This window comes from Bombina bombina, chromosome 4, assembly GCF_027579735.1.
Source record: "Bombina bombina isolate aBomBom1 chromosome 4, aBomBom1.pri, whole genome shotgun sequence".
In the NCBI taxonomy this organism is placed as follows: Eukaryota; Metazoa; Chordata; class Amphibia; order Anura; family Bombinatoridae; genus Bombina; species Bombina bombina.
Genome location: NC_069502.1, coordinates 14,197,428 through 14,213,327, shown reverse-complemented (window position 1 = coordinate 14,213,327; position 15,900 = coordinate 14,197,428). Strand labels below are relative to the sequence as shown.

The 15,900-nt window shown below is 40.0% G+C and overlaps 1 protein-coding gene across 1 annotated transcript in view; it reads left to right on the top strand.

Moving 5' to 3' along the window:
* Positions 1–15,900, top strand: part of ABHD1 (abhydrolase domain containing 1) — a gene marked incomplete at its 5' end in the record, with an annotated part of 401,198 nt that overhangs the window by 373,984 nt on the left and 11,314 nt on the right. The window contains one exon of the mRNA XM_053710945.1: positions 12,005–12,170. Within this exon, the coding sequence (XP_053566920.1) occupies positions 12,005–12,170 (166 nt within the window). The remainder of the gene's footprint in view (positions 1–12,004; positions 12,171–15,900) is intronic.

The following is a 15,900-nucleotide window of genomic DNA, read 5'->3' as shown; positions in this document are numbered from 1 at the left end:
CATTCAAGATGGAGACTATTCGGACTATTCTACCTCTGATCCAGGAGGGTCAATATATGACTACCGTGGACTTAAAGGATGCGTATCTACACATCCCTATTCACAGAGATCATCATCAATTCCTCAGATTCGCCTTTCTAAACAGGCATTACCAGTTTGTGGCCCTTCCCTTTGGGTTGGCCACTGCTCCCAGAATATTAACAAAAGTGCTATTGTCCCTTCTGGCGGTTCTACGACCACGGGGCATAGCAGTGGCGCCTTATCTAGACAACATCTTAATTCAGGCGTCGTCTTTCCAGCTAGCCAAGTCTCACACGGACATCGTGTTGGCTTTTCTGAGATCTCACGGGTGGAAGGTGAACATAAAAAAAAAGAGTTCTCTCTTCCCTCTTACAAGAGTTTCCTTCCTAGGGACTCTGATAGACTCAGTAGAAATGAAAATATTTCTGACGGAGGTCAGAAACTTTAAACTCTTAACCACTTGCCGAGCTCTTCATTCCATTTCTCAGCCATCAGTGGCTCAGTGTATGGAGGTAATCGGACTCATGGTAGCGGCAATGGACATAGTTCCTATTGCCCGCCTACACCTCAGACCACTGCAGCTATGCATGCTCAAACAGTGGAATGGGGATTATGCAGATTTATCTCCTCAACTGCATCTGGACCAGGAGACCAGAGATTCTCTTCTCTGGTGGTTGTCTCAGGGCCACCTGTCTCTGGGAATGTGTTTCCGCAGGCCAGAGTGGCTCATTGTAACAACAGATGCCAGCCTGCACAGGGCTTATGGTCTCGGGATGAAGCTCTCCTTCCGATAAACATTCTAGAACTGAGAGCGATATTCAATGCACTTCAGGCATGGCCTCAGCTTGCTGCGGCCAAATTCATCAGGTTTCAGTCGGACAACATCACGACTGTAGCTTATATCAATCATCAAGGAGGAACAAGGAGTTCTCTAGCGATGATGGAGGTAACCAAAATAATCCGGTGAGCAGAGGATCACTCTTGCCATCTCTCAGCGATCCACATCCCAGGAGTAGAGAACTGGGAGGCGGATTTTCTAATTCGTCAGACTTTTCATCCGGGGGAGTGGGAACTCCATCCGGAGGTATTTGCCCAGCTGATTCAGCTATGGGGCACACCAGAATTGGATCTGATGGCATCTCGTCAGAATGCCAAACTTCCTCGCTACGGGTCCAGGTCCTGGGATCCCAAGGCGGTACTGATAGATGCTCTAGCAGTGCCTTGGTCCTTCAATCTGGCCTATGTATTTCCACCATTTCCTCTCCTTCCACGTCTGGTTGCCAGAATCAAGCAGGAGAGAGCTTCGGTAATTCTGATAGCACCTGCGTGGCCACGCAGGACTTGGTATGCAGACCTAGTGGACATGTCCTCGGTTTCACCGTGGACTCTGCCAATGAGGCGGGACCTTCTAATCCAAGGTCCATTTACGCATCCAAATCTAATTTCTCTGCGTCTGACTGCTTGGAGATTGAACGCCTGATTCTATCAAAGCGTGGTTTCTCTGAGTCGGTTATTGATACCCTGATTCAGACTAGAAAGCCTGTCACCAGGAAGATCTATCATAAGATTTGGCGCAAATATCTTTATTGGTGTGAATCCAAAGGTTACTCATGGAGTAAGATTAGGATTCCTAGAATATTGTCTTTTCTCCAAGAAGGTTTGGAGAAGGGATTATCTGCTAGTTCCCTAAAAGGACAAATATCTGCTTTGTCTATTCTACTTCATAAACATCTGGCAGATGTTCCAGACGTTCAAGCATTTAGCCAGGCCTTGGTCAGGATCAAGCCTGTATTTAAACCTGTTGCTCTGCCATGGAGCCTAAACTTGGTTCTTAAAGTTCTTCAAGGGGTTCCGTTTGAACCTATGCATTCCATAGATATTAAGCTTCTATCTTGGAAAGTTTTGTTTTTAGTAGCTATCTCTTTGGCTCGAAGAGTTTCTGAGCTATCTGCTTTACAATGTGATTCACCTTACCTTGTTTTCCATGCAGATAAGGTGGTTTTACGTACCAAGCCTGGGTTTCTTCCTAAGGTTGTTTCTAATAAGAATATCAATCAAGAGATTGTGGTTCCTTCTTTGTGTCCTAATCCTTCATCTAAGAAGGAACGTCTGTTACACAATCTTGATGTGGTTCGTGCTTTAAAGTTCTTCTTACAAGCAACTAAAGATTTCCGTCAAACATCTTCTTTGTTTGTTGTTTATTCTGGTAAACGGAGAGGTCAAAGGGCTACCGCTACCTCTCCTTTTGGCTGAAAAGCATCATCCGTTTGGCCTATGAGACTGCTGGCCAGCAGCCTCCTGAAGGAATTACTGCTCTTTCTACTAAAGCTGTGGCTTCCCCATTGGCTCTTAAAAAGGCGGCGACTTGGTCTTCGCTTCATACTTTTTCAAAATTTTACAAATTTGATACTTTTGCTTCTTCAGGAGCTATTTTTGGGAGAAAGGTTCTACAAGCAGTGGTGCCTTCCATTTAAGGTACCTGTCTTGTCCCTCCCTTCATCCGTGTCCTAAAGCTTTGGTATTGGTATCCCACAAGTAAGATGAATCCGTGGACTCGATACATCTTACAAGAGAAAACATAATTTATGCTTACCTGATAAATTTATTTCTCTTGTGATGTATTAAGTCCACGGCCCACCCTGTTTTTTAAGACAGGCATATATATTTTTATTTAAAAAACTTCAGTCACCACTGCACCCTATAGCTTTCTCCTTTTTCTTCCTAGCCTTCGGTCGAATGACTGGGGGGTGTAGCTAAGTGGGGAGCTATATAGACAGCTATGCTGTGGGTGCTCTCTTTGCCACTTCCTGTAGGGGAGGAGAATATCCCACAAGTAAGGATGAATCCGTGCACTCGATACATCACAAGAGAAATAAATTTATCAGGTAAGCATAAATTATGTTTTGGTCACCTACAAACAAGCAAGATTTCTGGCTCTCACATACCTGTATCTTCTTCTTTAAGAGGCTCCTCTGTCCTTCACTCATTACCTGTATTAATGGCACTTGTTTGAACTTGTTATCAGTATAAAATACACCTGTCCACAACCTCAAACAGTCTCACTCTAAACTCCACTATGGTGAAGACCAAAGAGCTGTCAAAGGACACCAGAAACAAAATTGTAGACCTGCACCAGACTGGGAAGACTGAATCTGCAATAGGCAAGCAGCTTGGTATGAAGAAATCAACTGTGGGAGCAATAATTAGAAAATGGAAGACATACAAGACCACTGATAATCTCCCTCGATCTGGGGCTCCACGCAAGATCTCACCCCGTGGGGTCAAAATGATCACAAGAACGGTGAGCAAACATCCCAGAACCACACGGGGTGACCTAGTGAATGACCTGCAGAGAGCTGGGACCAACGTAACAAAGGCTACCATCAGTAACACACTACGCCGCCAGGGACTCAGATCCTGCAGTGCCAGACATGTCCCCCTGCTTAAGCACGTACATGTCCGGGCCCGTCTGAAGTATGCTAGAGAGCATTTGGATGATCCAGAAGCGGATTGGGAGAATGTCATATGGTCAGATGAAACCAAAGTAGAACTGTTTGGTAGAAACACAACTCGTCGTGTTTGGAGGAGAGAAAATGCTGAGTTGCAACCAAAGAACACCATACCTACTGTGAAGCATGGGGGTGGCAACATCATGCTTTGGGGCTGTTTCTCTGCAAAGGGAACAGGATGACTGATCCGTGTACATGAAAGAATGAATGGGGCCATGTATCATGAGATTTTGAGTGCAAACCTCCTTCCATCAGCAAGGGCATTGAAGATGAAACGTGGCTGGGTCTTTCAGCATGACAATGATCCCAAACACACCGCCCGGGCAACGAAGGAGTGGCTTTGTAAGAAGCATTTCAAGGTCCTGGAGTGGCCTAGCCAGTCTCCAGATCTCAACCCCATAGAAAACCTTTGGAGGGAGTTGAAAGTCCATGTTGCCCAGCGACAGCCCCAAAACATCACTGCTCTAGAGGAGATCTGCATGCAGGAATGGGCCAACATACCAGCAACAGTGTGTGACAACCTTGTGAAGACTTACAGAAAACGTTTGACCTCTGTCATTGCCAACAAAGGATATATAACAAAGTATTGAGATATTGATTTGATATTGATTTGATATTGACCAAATACTTATTTTCCACCATAATTTGCAAATAAATTATTTCCCAATCAGACAATGTGATTGTCTGGATTTGTTTCCACATTTTGTCTCTCATAGTTGAGGTATACCTATGATGAAAATTACAGGCCTCTCTCATTCTCTTCTTAAATGGGAGAACTTGCACAATTGGTGGCTGACTAAATACTTTTTTTTGTGTGTGTATTTGTGTGTTATATATATATATATATATATGTGTGTGTGTGTGTGTATATATATATATATATATATATATATATATATATATATGTGTGTGTGTATTTGTGTTTTATATATATATATATATATATATGTGTGTATTTGTGTGTTATATATGTGTGTGTATGTGTGTGTATACATGTGTGTATTTGTGTTTTATATATATATATATATATATATATATATATGTGTGTATATATATATATATATATATATATATATATATATATATATGTGTATTTGTGTTATATATGTGTGTGTGTGTATTTGTGTGTTATATATATATGTGAGTGTGTGTATATATATATATATTTATATATATATATATATATGTGTGTGTGTATTTAAAACACAAATACACACATATATATACACACACACACACATATAACACATGAATACACAAATATACACACACACACACATACACACATATATAACACACAAATTCTGCCAAGTAAGGTCAGTCCAGACCCAAAATACCAGGCAATTTTCCTCTGAACAAGGAACATGACAACCCCAGACGATCTTTCGGCCTCCTACTTGGCGGGATCAGAGTGATATATTTCAGGAAAATTTTCCTCTGTGAAAACCACACTGGTCTAAAAGAGGCTGCTCCTGGGTGGTAAATATAATATAGGGGTCGGCGGTGTTAGGGGCAGCAGATTAGGGGTACATAAGGATAACGTAGGTGGCGGCGCTTTGCGGTCGGCAGATTAGGGGTTAATTATTGTAAGTAGCTGGCGGCGACGTTGTGGGGGGCAGGTTAGGGGTTAATAAATATAATATAGGGGTCGGCGGTGTTAGGGGCAGCAGATTAGGGGTACATAGGGATAATGTAAGTTGCGGCGGTTTACGGAGCGGAAGATTAGGGGTTAATAATATAATGCAGGGGTCAGCGATAGCGGGGGCGGCAGATTAGGGGTTAATAAGTGTAAGGTTAGGGGTGTTTAGACTCGGGGTACATGTTAGAGTGTTAGGTGCAGACGTAGGAAGTGTTTCCCCATAGGAAACAATGGGGCTGCGTTAGGAGCTGAACGCAGCTTTTTTGCAGGTGTTAGGTTTTTTTCCAGCTCAAACAGCCCCATTGTTTCCTATGGGAAAATCGTGCACGAGCACGTTTTTGAGGCTGGCCGCGTCCGTAAGCAACTCTGGTATCGAGAGTTGCATTTGCGGTAAAAATGCTCTACGCTCCTTTTTTGGAGCCTAACGCAGCATTTTTTTGAACTCTCGATACCAGAGTTAATTTTATGGTGCGGCCAGAAAAAAACCCGCGTAGCGTTAACAGCCCATCTACCGCCAAACTCCAAATCTAGGCCTAAGTATGCATATATAAATATAAATAAATATATATATATATACACAGACACACAAATATATATATATTATATAGAGATGTAATATTATAAACTAAAAAAGGCCTACTTCGATCCATCTTTAGCTTGTTATCTATTACTACCCCCAAATCCCTTTCCTCTTGTGTTTGGCAAAGTTTTGTCCCATTTAAATAATACGTTGCCTGCTTATTTTTACTTCCAAAATGTAGAACCTTGCATTTTCCCGTATTAAATCTCATTTTCCATTTACTTGCTCATACTTCTAATTTTTGCAGGTCCCTTTGTAACGAAAGTTCATCCTGCTCTGACCTAATGACCTTACTTAACTTAGTATCATCTGCAAAAATAGAGATGTCGCTATTTAATCCTTGCTCCAAGTCATTTATAAAAATATTAAAAAGAACAGGGCCCAGTACTGATCCCTGGGGGACGCCACTGATTACCTTTGCCCAATCTGAGTATGATCCATTTACTACTACTCGTTGCTCCCTATCTTTTATCCAGTTATTTATCCATGAGCTAACATTTTCAGCTATTCCCAGTCCCTTATTTTGGTGCATTAATCTCTCATGTGGCACTGTATCAAACGCCTTTGCAAAAAGTATATCACATCAACTGATTCCCCTTTATCTATATTTTTACTTACTTCCTCGTAGAATCTAATTAGATTAGTTTGACATGATCTATTTCTCCTAAAGCCATGCTGATTAGAACTCATAAACTTGTTTACACGAATATGCTCATCAATATAATCCCTTATAATCCCTTCAAATATCTTCCCCACTATTGATGTCAGACTAACTGGTCTATAGCTTCCTGGATCATCCCTGCTTCCCTTTTTGAAGAGTGGCACCACATCAGCTTTACGCCAAACCTGGGGTACCATGCCTGAGGATAATGAGTCTTGAAAAATTAAGAGTAGAGGTTTGTCTATAACAGTGCTAAATTCTCTTCCATCTGGGCCTGGAGTTTTATTTACCTTAATATTATCCAATTTGTTCCTGATATCCTCTATACATAACCCAATTAATGGTATGGGCTGGCATGTTCTATTTTGTTCCAAAGTATCCTCCAATGGTTCCTCTCTTGTGTATACTGAAGAAAAAAAATTGGTTTAGTACCTCAGCCTTCTCCCCGTCACTGTTAATCATGCTACCCTCCACGCATTTTAATGTACCTATATTGTCTTTCTTAGATTTTTTGCTATTTATGTACTTAAAGAACCTTTTAGGGTTAGACTTAGAATCCTTTGCAATTCATTTTTCATTTTCAATTCTGGCTAATTTGATTGCTTTTTTGCATGCTTTGTTACATTCCTTATAAATATGGAATTTTGAGTCTGTACTATTTTCTTTGAATAATTTAAATGCCCTTCGTTTTTTCCTAATTTCTCTTTAACACATTTATATTCAGCCACATGGGCCTGGATTTTTTATTTTTATAACCATATGGTATTTGTTGATATGTATATTTATTTAACAAAGTTTTAAATGTTATCCATTTATCCTCTGTATTTTTATTAGAGAATACTTTGTCCCAATTTATGTTATTTAATGATTTCCTTAAATCGTTGAATTTTGCTTTCTTGAAATTAAAAGTCTTAGTTAAATCTTTAAGACCCTGCTTATGAAAAGAGATTTCAAATGTGACCATGTTATGATCACTGTTACCCAAATGTTCTTTAACTTCTATGTTTGATATTATATCTGTATTGTTTGATAGCACTAAATCCAATATAGCTTTACTCCTAGTTGGTTCCTCTATTAATTGTGACAAGAAGTTATCCCTGAGAACATTTATCAATCTATCCCCCTTAGCTGAATTACTAGTTTCATTGGCCCGGTTTATATCAGGGTAGTTAAAATCTCCCATAATTACAGCACTGTTATTAGCAGACTTACCTATTTGCATTGGTAGTTGAGTTTCCTCCAGGTCACTAATATTGGGGGGCTTGTAGCATGTTCCTAGTAATATTTTTTTAGGATTTTTCCCCCCACTCTATTTCCACCCACAGGGTCTCTACATTGTCGCCTGTATCAGAAATATCTTCCCTTATTGTAGGTTTAAGGTTGTAGGCTAGTGTCACGCTGCGCCGCTCTATCCGTTGCTAGGGGCGTGGCGTCTCCTTCCTTGCTCATTGCCAGGAGTAGTGTCGGGTCCGAATGCGTGCAGCGCTGACGTCATCGCCGCACACTCCTGATGCCGGTTAGACCTTTGTGGCTCGAATCCTGCACCTATTTAAAGTTTGTACAAACGATCTGTCACTGCCCATGTATAGGTGTTACTTTGTGTGCTCCTGGGTGTGACAGATCGTTGTATCTATGTGCCTAATTACTGTTGCTGAACCTGCCTGTCTGACTACTATACCTGTTTTACCCCTTAACTGCTGGATTGTATTACTGTTGCCGAACCCTGCATGCCCTGACCATTCTAGTGGTGTGCCCTTGGACTGCTTTACTGTTGCCAAACCCTGCCTGTCTGACCATTGTAGTGGTTCATCCTTGGACTGCTCTGCCGTTGCCGTTGGGGACTGTCCATCCTGTGGTGAGTGACGCCTTCCTCATCTTACTCACTTTCTCTGCTCTGGGATATTCCCTATCATTCCGTCTCGATGCCGGGATAACAAGACTACTGGACGAGTTCAGTCTGTTTTTATTTTTGATAATTTTGTTTATTTATTTTGTAATCTTGGTGTTTTTTTATTTTTCATTATTTTAGTGTTAATTATTTTTGGTAAACATATTTTTAAAATTTTTCGTAGGATTTGTTGAATTTTTAGTTGTAATTTAGATTTTTTCTTTTTTTTTCTTAGTGTTAGTTTTTTTTAAATTTGTAATTTAGATATTTTAATTGGTAGTATTTTTTATTTTATTAGAATAGTAATGTTAGGTTAATTTATAGTTTAATGTCAGTTTTATTTTTATTTCACAGGTAAGTTTTTATTTACTTAAATATAGTTATATTGTCATTTTAATTTAAAGTTAGGGGGGTGTTAGGTTTAGGGGTTGATAGTTTAATTTAATGTTTTGCGATGTGGGGGGCTCGCGGTTTAGGGGTTAATAGGTTTATTTAGTGGCAGAGATGTGGGAGGCCGGAGGTTTAGGGTTTAATAACTTTATTATAGTGGCGGCGATGTTGGGGAGTGGCGGAATAGGGGTTAATAACTTTTATTAGGTGTCAGCGATGTCAGGCGGTGGATTAGGGGTGTTTAGACTTGGGATTTATGTTAGGGTGTTAGGTTTAACCCTTTGAGTGCTAAGCACTTTCCCACCTGGGTGCAGGTCCGTCTTTAACACAGGGCAAAAGGGGCAGCTTCCCAGGGCCCAGTCTTTGTTAAGGGGCCCAAGAGTCATAAAAAAAAAATTAATAAAAAAAAAATAATAAAAAAAATTAAAAATTTTGTTCGTGCGAGACTGCTGATGTCATGTGACATGGGGGACACGAACAGTCAGTCCTAATACTGTCACAGTCAAAAGTTCTCTGCTTATATTTATTTGTGAGAAACTGTGCCAGACCGTGCCGGTGTCATGTGACATGCCAAGCTAGTGCCATGTGCTGTTTTAGATGTGCACTGTGCAGCACTGAATGCTAAGCCCTAACTCAGCATCCAGCCATTCCCACTGCATCATAAAAAGGTCCTACTGGGGTTACCACTGTTACCAGGTAACTGCTCTGGTTGTGGGGATTGTTTCTGGGTAGGGCTGACTGTAGGCGCATGCAGCAGAAAGCTGGAGCGGCAGGCACGTGAGGATTTGAGCATCTGTGCAGCTGCATACACTGCTCTCTTCAGTCTTGAGGCTGTGTGACTCATCTCACACTGTATCCATGCAGCCTTGGGCAGACAGCATCCAGTCTGCTGGTCCCCTTAGCCCTGCTCTTTCTGCTGTGGCCCTAAGATCAACTAACTGAAGTTTGTTAGGGGAACAGTGCTTTGTAGAAAGGTGTCAGTGGGAATAATAAGTGAGTGCACACACGCCCCTCCCCATGCAGTATTCTCTAGTGCAGGGTGAGAGGGAACTTGTTCCTAGCAAAGAAGTGACATGTGCTGCTGTGGCTGATGTATAGGGTCATGCTGATTTTTCACACATTAAGGTAAGGTTTATTCTTATAGTTTGTTTTTCTCTCTGTCTCAGATTTTACAGCTTCCCATAGTAGTTCTGCTGTTCCAGTCAGTAAACTTATATTTGTCTGCACCTCCATGCTTCCTCCTCAGTCTTTACCTTGCTTTGCTCCTGTTGGCTGCCCTAAATCTCTTTAACCAGCTAACCTCACACCAGAATCACATTCAAAAGAATATTAAATGAATCCACAGTGGAGGAATATATATATTTATTTACTTATTAGTACTGCTTATGTCCAGTTTCACATATTGCAATTTATTTATTTTCTAAAAAAATGATTAGCCCAGCAGTGGATGATCCACTGCTTGGCTAATAATTTTAAATAAGTTATAAAATAAATTGTTTTAGTTGTTTTTTGGGATGTTGGGGTGGAGAGCGAAATTGCATGGGGGGGCAAAAAAATGTTTGCCCAGGGTCCAGTCAATATTAAAGACGGCCCTGCCTGGGTGCTATGCTGTTTTAAGGGTTTTTTCTTCAAATCCCCAAGACTTACACTGTTGGAAAGGTTAGGTGATTACCTTCCCAACAGTGGGTCTTGGGGGTCTGTAGCTGCTTATATGCCTGAGATACAGGCTTCTAAGCAGCATGCCCTCTTTTCCTATAATTAACATTGTCATTTTTAAAAAAAGTTGCGCAGTGACACCATCACGTCATTGCGTGTGACATCACTGCGCATAATGTGAAGCCCTGGCAATGCCTGTCACTATACAGGCCCGAATGACGGGGTAGGAGCGGGTGGGAGCCCCCAGATCTCCCTCAAGGTGGAAGAGTACTAGCGGCGTCTCTGAGCCATCGTTAGCACCTAAGTGGGACTCTTTACAATGGCTCAGAGCCGTCGTTAGCATTAAAAGGGATACATTTAACTTTTTTCCCTATACAGAGATTTTTCATTCCACGATCAAAGGTTTTAGGTTTTTTTCTAACACTCTGTCCCCATTGATGTCTATGGGGAAAGCATTCATGAGCACGTCAAAGCACCCCTTGGATTTTGTGCGGTATGGAGCTTAACGCCACCATATCGCACACACAAGGAGGCTTTTCAGTAACTCGTAATGGCAGCGCTATGGAGGGTGTGTAATGCAAAACTCGTATTCTAGGTGATTGTTTTTGTTATGAAAGCTGTTCTGCCCTCCACAAACGTGGTGCAATATGATTGGGCCATATGTGATTATGCAGATGACGTCACACATACGGCTTGCCTCGTCAGAATATGTCAACAAAAAAATAAGATTGCAAGTTAGTAGTTTCCAGGTTGCAATCGTTTCAGACGTCAGTTATTTATTTGTCCAATTACATTTGAGCCCCTGAAATAAAGGGACTGTGTATGTAAATGGTTACAATTCCTACACGTTTCATACAATATTTTTGTCCAACCCCTTGAATTAAAGATGAAAGTCTGCACTTCAATTGCATCTCGGTTATTTCATTTCAACTCCATTGTGGTGGCGCACAGAGCCAGAATTAAAAAATCGGTGTCAGTGTCCAATTATGTCCAGACCTAAATGTATGTACACGCGGTCTGAGGTACCTCCTCCTACTGAGCATGTGCAACAGTGCTCAGTATACATGTATATGCACTTTGTGATTGGATGATAGCTGTCACATGATAGTTATATGCACACTGTATGAGGCACCAGCTCCTACTGAGCATGTGCAAGAGATCACAGTGTGTACGTGTATGAGTCTGTGATTAGCTGATGGCTGTCACATGATACAGTTATATGCACACTGTCTGAGGCACCAGTTACTACTGAGCATGTGCAAGAGATCACTGTGTATATGTATATGAGTCTATGAATGGCTGAGGGATGTCACATGATACATTTATTTACACACTGTCTGAGGCACCTCCTTCTACTGAGCATGTGTACGAGTGCTGAGTATATATGTATATAAGTCTGTGATTGGCTGATAGCTGTCACATGATACATTTATATACAAACTGTCTGAGGCACCTTCTCCTACTGAGCATGTGCAACAGTGATTTGTATATATGTATCTGCACTTTCTTATATGATGATAGCTGCCACATGATACATTTATATACACTGTCTGAGGCACCTTCTCCTACTGAGCATGTACACCTTCCTATCTACAGTAATATAATAATACAGCTCCTGTGTATAGTATTATAATATTACAACTTCCTGTTCACCTTCTAGGCTCGCTCCATAAGAGATTTTGATGAACGTTACACATCAGTGGTCTTTGGGTTTGCATCATGTGATGAGTATTATCGACAGGCCTGTCCTGACTACAAGCTTGTTGATATCCGGACCCCTGTGCTTTGCCTGAATGCTGCCGATGACCCGTTCTCTCCGATGCATGGTAAGTTGTGGTGTGAGTTATATCAGGGATAGGGTTGTCTAGCACAATAAAAAATTGTGAGGCTGCGCACACAAGCCACATACACCTTTGCTCACGATGATTTCTACTAGAATGAGAATATGAAGTAATGAAAAATTATTTACTGTATATAAATCAAACAAACAAAAGTTTACTAGAAATTACCATGAAGAAGACACACTGGATAGGCACAAATGTATGCATGAAGCAAGAGAGTTTCCTATCTTATTTATTTCTTAAGTCAACTGATAGAATACTTATTGCATCTAAACCTTATGGGGAATACCTTATCTCTAAACCTTATGGGAAATACATTATTGTCTCTAAACATTATGGGCAATACCTTATTGTCTCTAAACCTTATGGGAAATACCTTATTGTCTCTAATCCTTATAGGAAATACTTTATTGTTTATAAAACTTATAGGAAATACCTTATTGTCTCTAAACCCTATAGGAAATACATTATTGTCTCTAAACATTATGGGAAATACCTTATTGTCTCTAAACCTTATGGGGAATACCTTATCTCTAAACCTTATGGGAAATAGCTTATTGTCTCTAAACATTATGGGGAATACCTTATCTCTAAACCTTATGGGGAATACCTTATTGTCTCTAATCATTATAGGAAATACTTTATTGTTTATAAAACTTATAGGAAATACCTTATTGTCTCTAAACCCTATAGGAAATACCTTATTGTCTCTAAACCTTATGGGAAATACCTTATTGCCTCTAAACCTTATGGGACATACCTTATTGTTTATAAACCTTATGAAAAATACCTTATTGTCTCTAAACCTTATGGGAAATACCTTATTGCCTCTAAACCTTATAGGACATACCTTATTGTTTATAAACCTTTTGAAAAATACCATATTGTCTCTAAACCTTATGGGAAAAAAATACCTTATTGTCTCTAATCCTTATAGGAAATACTTTATTGTTTATAAAACTTATAGGAAATACCTTATTGTCTCTAAACCCTATAGGAAATACCTTATTGTCTCTAAACCTAATGGGAAATACCTTATTGTCTCTAAACCCTATAGGAAATACCTTATAGTCTCTAAACTTTATGGGAAATACCTTATTGTCTCTAAACCTTATGGTAAATACCTTTATTGTTTCTAAACCTTATGGGAAATACCTTATTGCCTCTGAACCTTATAGGAAATACCTTATTGCCTCTAAACCTTATGGGAAATACCTTATTGCATCTAAACCTTATGGGGAATACCTTATCTCTAAACCTTATGGGACATACCTTATTGTTTATAAACCTTTTGAAAAATACCTTATTGTCTCTAAACCTTATGGGAAAAAATACCTTATTGTCTCTAATCCTTACAGGAAATACTTTATTGTCTACAAAACTTTATAGGAAATACCTTATTGTCTCTAAACCCTATAGGAAATACCTAATTGTCTCTAAAAATTATTGGAACTACATTATTGTCTATAAAACCTATGAGAAATAGCTTATTGTCTCTAAACACTATAGAAAATACCTTATTGTCTCTAAACCCTATAGGAAATACCTTATTGTCTCTAAACATTATGGGAAATACCTTATTGTCTATAAAATGTATAGGAAATACCTTATTGTCTATAACCTTTATGGGAAATAACTTATTACCTCTAAACCTTATGGGAAATACCTTATTGTCTCTAAATATTATGGGAAATACCTTATTGTCTCTAAACCTTATAGTATATACCTTATGGTCTCTAAACCCTATAAGAAATACCTTATTGACCTCTAGTTATTAAAGCGTACTGAGAATATGCCAGAAATCTGCGTCATACACGTTGCGAGATTGCATCGCCGTAGTAATCAGTGTCAACATCGGAAGAATTCAAATTTTGTGACGTAACATACGAACTGGCGCTCTCAATTCGACGCCGATCGATGCGACTCAAAAATCTCTGGAAATCTTGCGGAATTTAGTGCTTTCACCCTGTTCTTCAACACAATTAGGAGCTTTCTGAAAGTTATCAAAAAATGACCACTTACGCTTGCGTCTTATCCGACGCAGCGTACCTAGTTTTCAATCCACCGCCTTAAAGGTCGCGGATGCTATAGTAGTCAATGGAAATCGGGAAACTACTATATTCGATGCTGCTCGAGTCAAGCATTAGTGATGTCGCGAATTGTTCGCCGGCGAATAGTTCCTGGTGAACATAGCTTGTTCGTGTTTGCAACGGTGGGCGAACATATGCGATGTTCGATCCGCCCCCTATTCGTCATCATTGAGTAAACTTTGACCCTGTATCTCACAGTCTGCAGACACATTCCAGCCAATCAGCAGCAGACCCTCCCAGCTCCTGGACAGCAGCCATTTTAGATTAATTTGGAAGCTGCATTCTTAGAGAGAGGAGGGACGGTGTAGCTGCTGCAGATTTAATAGGGAAATTGATAGCTAGGCTAGTGTATTCAGTGTCCACTACAGTCCTGAAGGACTCATCATCTGATCTCTGCTGTAAGGACAGCACCCCAAAAAGCCCTTTTTAATGCTAGAACATAATTTTTTTTTTAAAAAAAAATTCCTGTGTAATCGAATTGCAGTTGCCTGCCTGCCAAGCCACTTGCCCAGTGCCACCACTCATATCTGGTGTAAAGATGGTGAAAAAAAGAAGAGAGGCGCACAAATGTGTGTATCAATCGGTACAATTCGGCATAAACTCCAAATATTGTATGCACAGGGTACTCACACTTTGGCACAGCACACCAGTGTGCTTGTGGAAGCGGGCTGGCACTCAGAGCTGACCAGCTGGCTCTCTCCGGCACTTTCTTGGAAACAGTGGCTGTCCTGTATGTTAGACTGTCTGGTAGTGGTGTGCTTGTATTCAAACTCCAGGCTCAAGTTATATTAAAATGAATTAAAAACTTTTATTGCACAGGGTTAACAAGCACATATGAAATAGGTACAAATAAAATATTGCTACGCGTTTCTCGGCCCTCCTGGCCGTTTCATCAGGCATATAAACTACATTAAAATCTCGGCTTTTTATTGCCGCCACTACCAAACAGTTTCTGACAAACCCTCCCCTTTTTTTTCCCCCATTGGGTATATAGAGATAAGCCTAACATTGCTAGTACATTTAAAAACGGATGCTAACTAAATAGTGTTTCAAAATATTAAAATCCATATCTCTATCTAGCGAACACACTAATTTTTAGTAGCGAGTTGCAACTACAATCGTTATACAATAATAGTAACTTGATGTGGATACATGCTTTTGTATCGAATATCCACAATTTAGAAACGACAGATCGTCCCTTCAATAGGTTAACAAACGGACCAATTGTAAGGCTCTATTCTAGATGAATGTTTACACACCCCTATTTGTTGTTTTGCATTGAAGCAATGCAATCGCCATTCTGTCAATCAAATTGATCATCGTGATGTCAGCTTTACATCTTAACATAATATCTTTCTAGCGGACACACTAATCTTTAGTAGCAAATTGCAACTACAATCATTATACAATAATAGTAACTTGACGTTGTTACATACTTTTATATCGGAAATCCACTATTCAGAAACAAAAATTCGTCCCTTTAATAGGTGGAGAAAACGGACCAATTGTAAGGCTCTGTTCTAGATAAACATTTACCCACCCCTATTTGTGATTTTGCATTGAAACAATGTAGTCGCCATTCTGTCTATTAAATTGATCCCAGTGATCTCTGCTCTACATCCCAA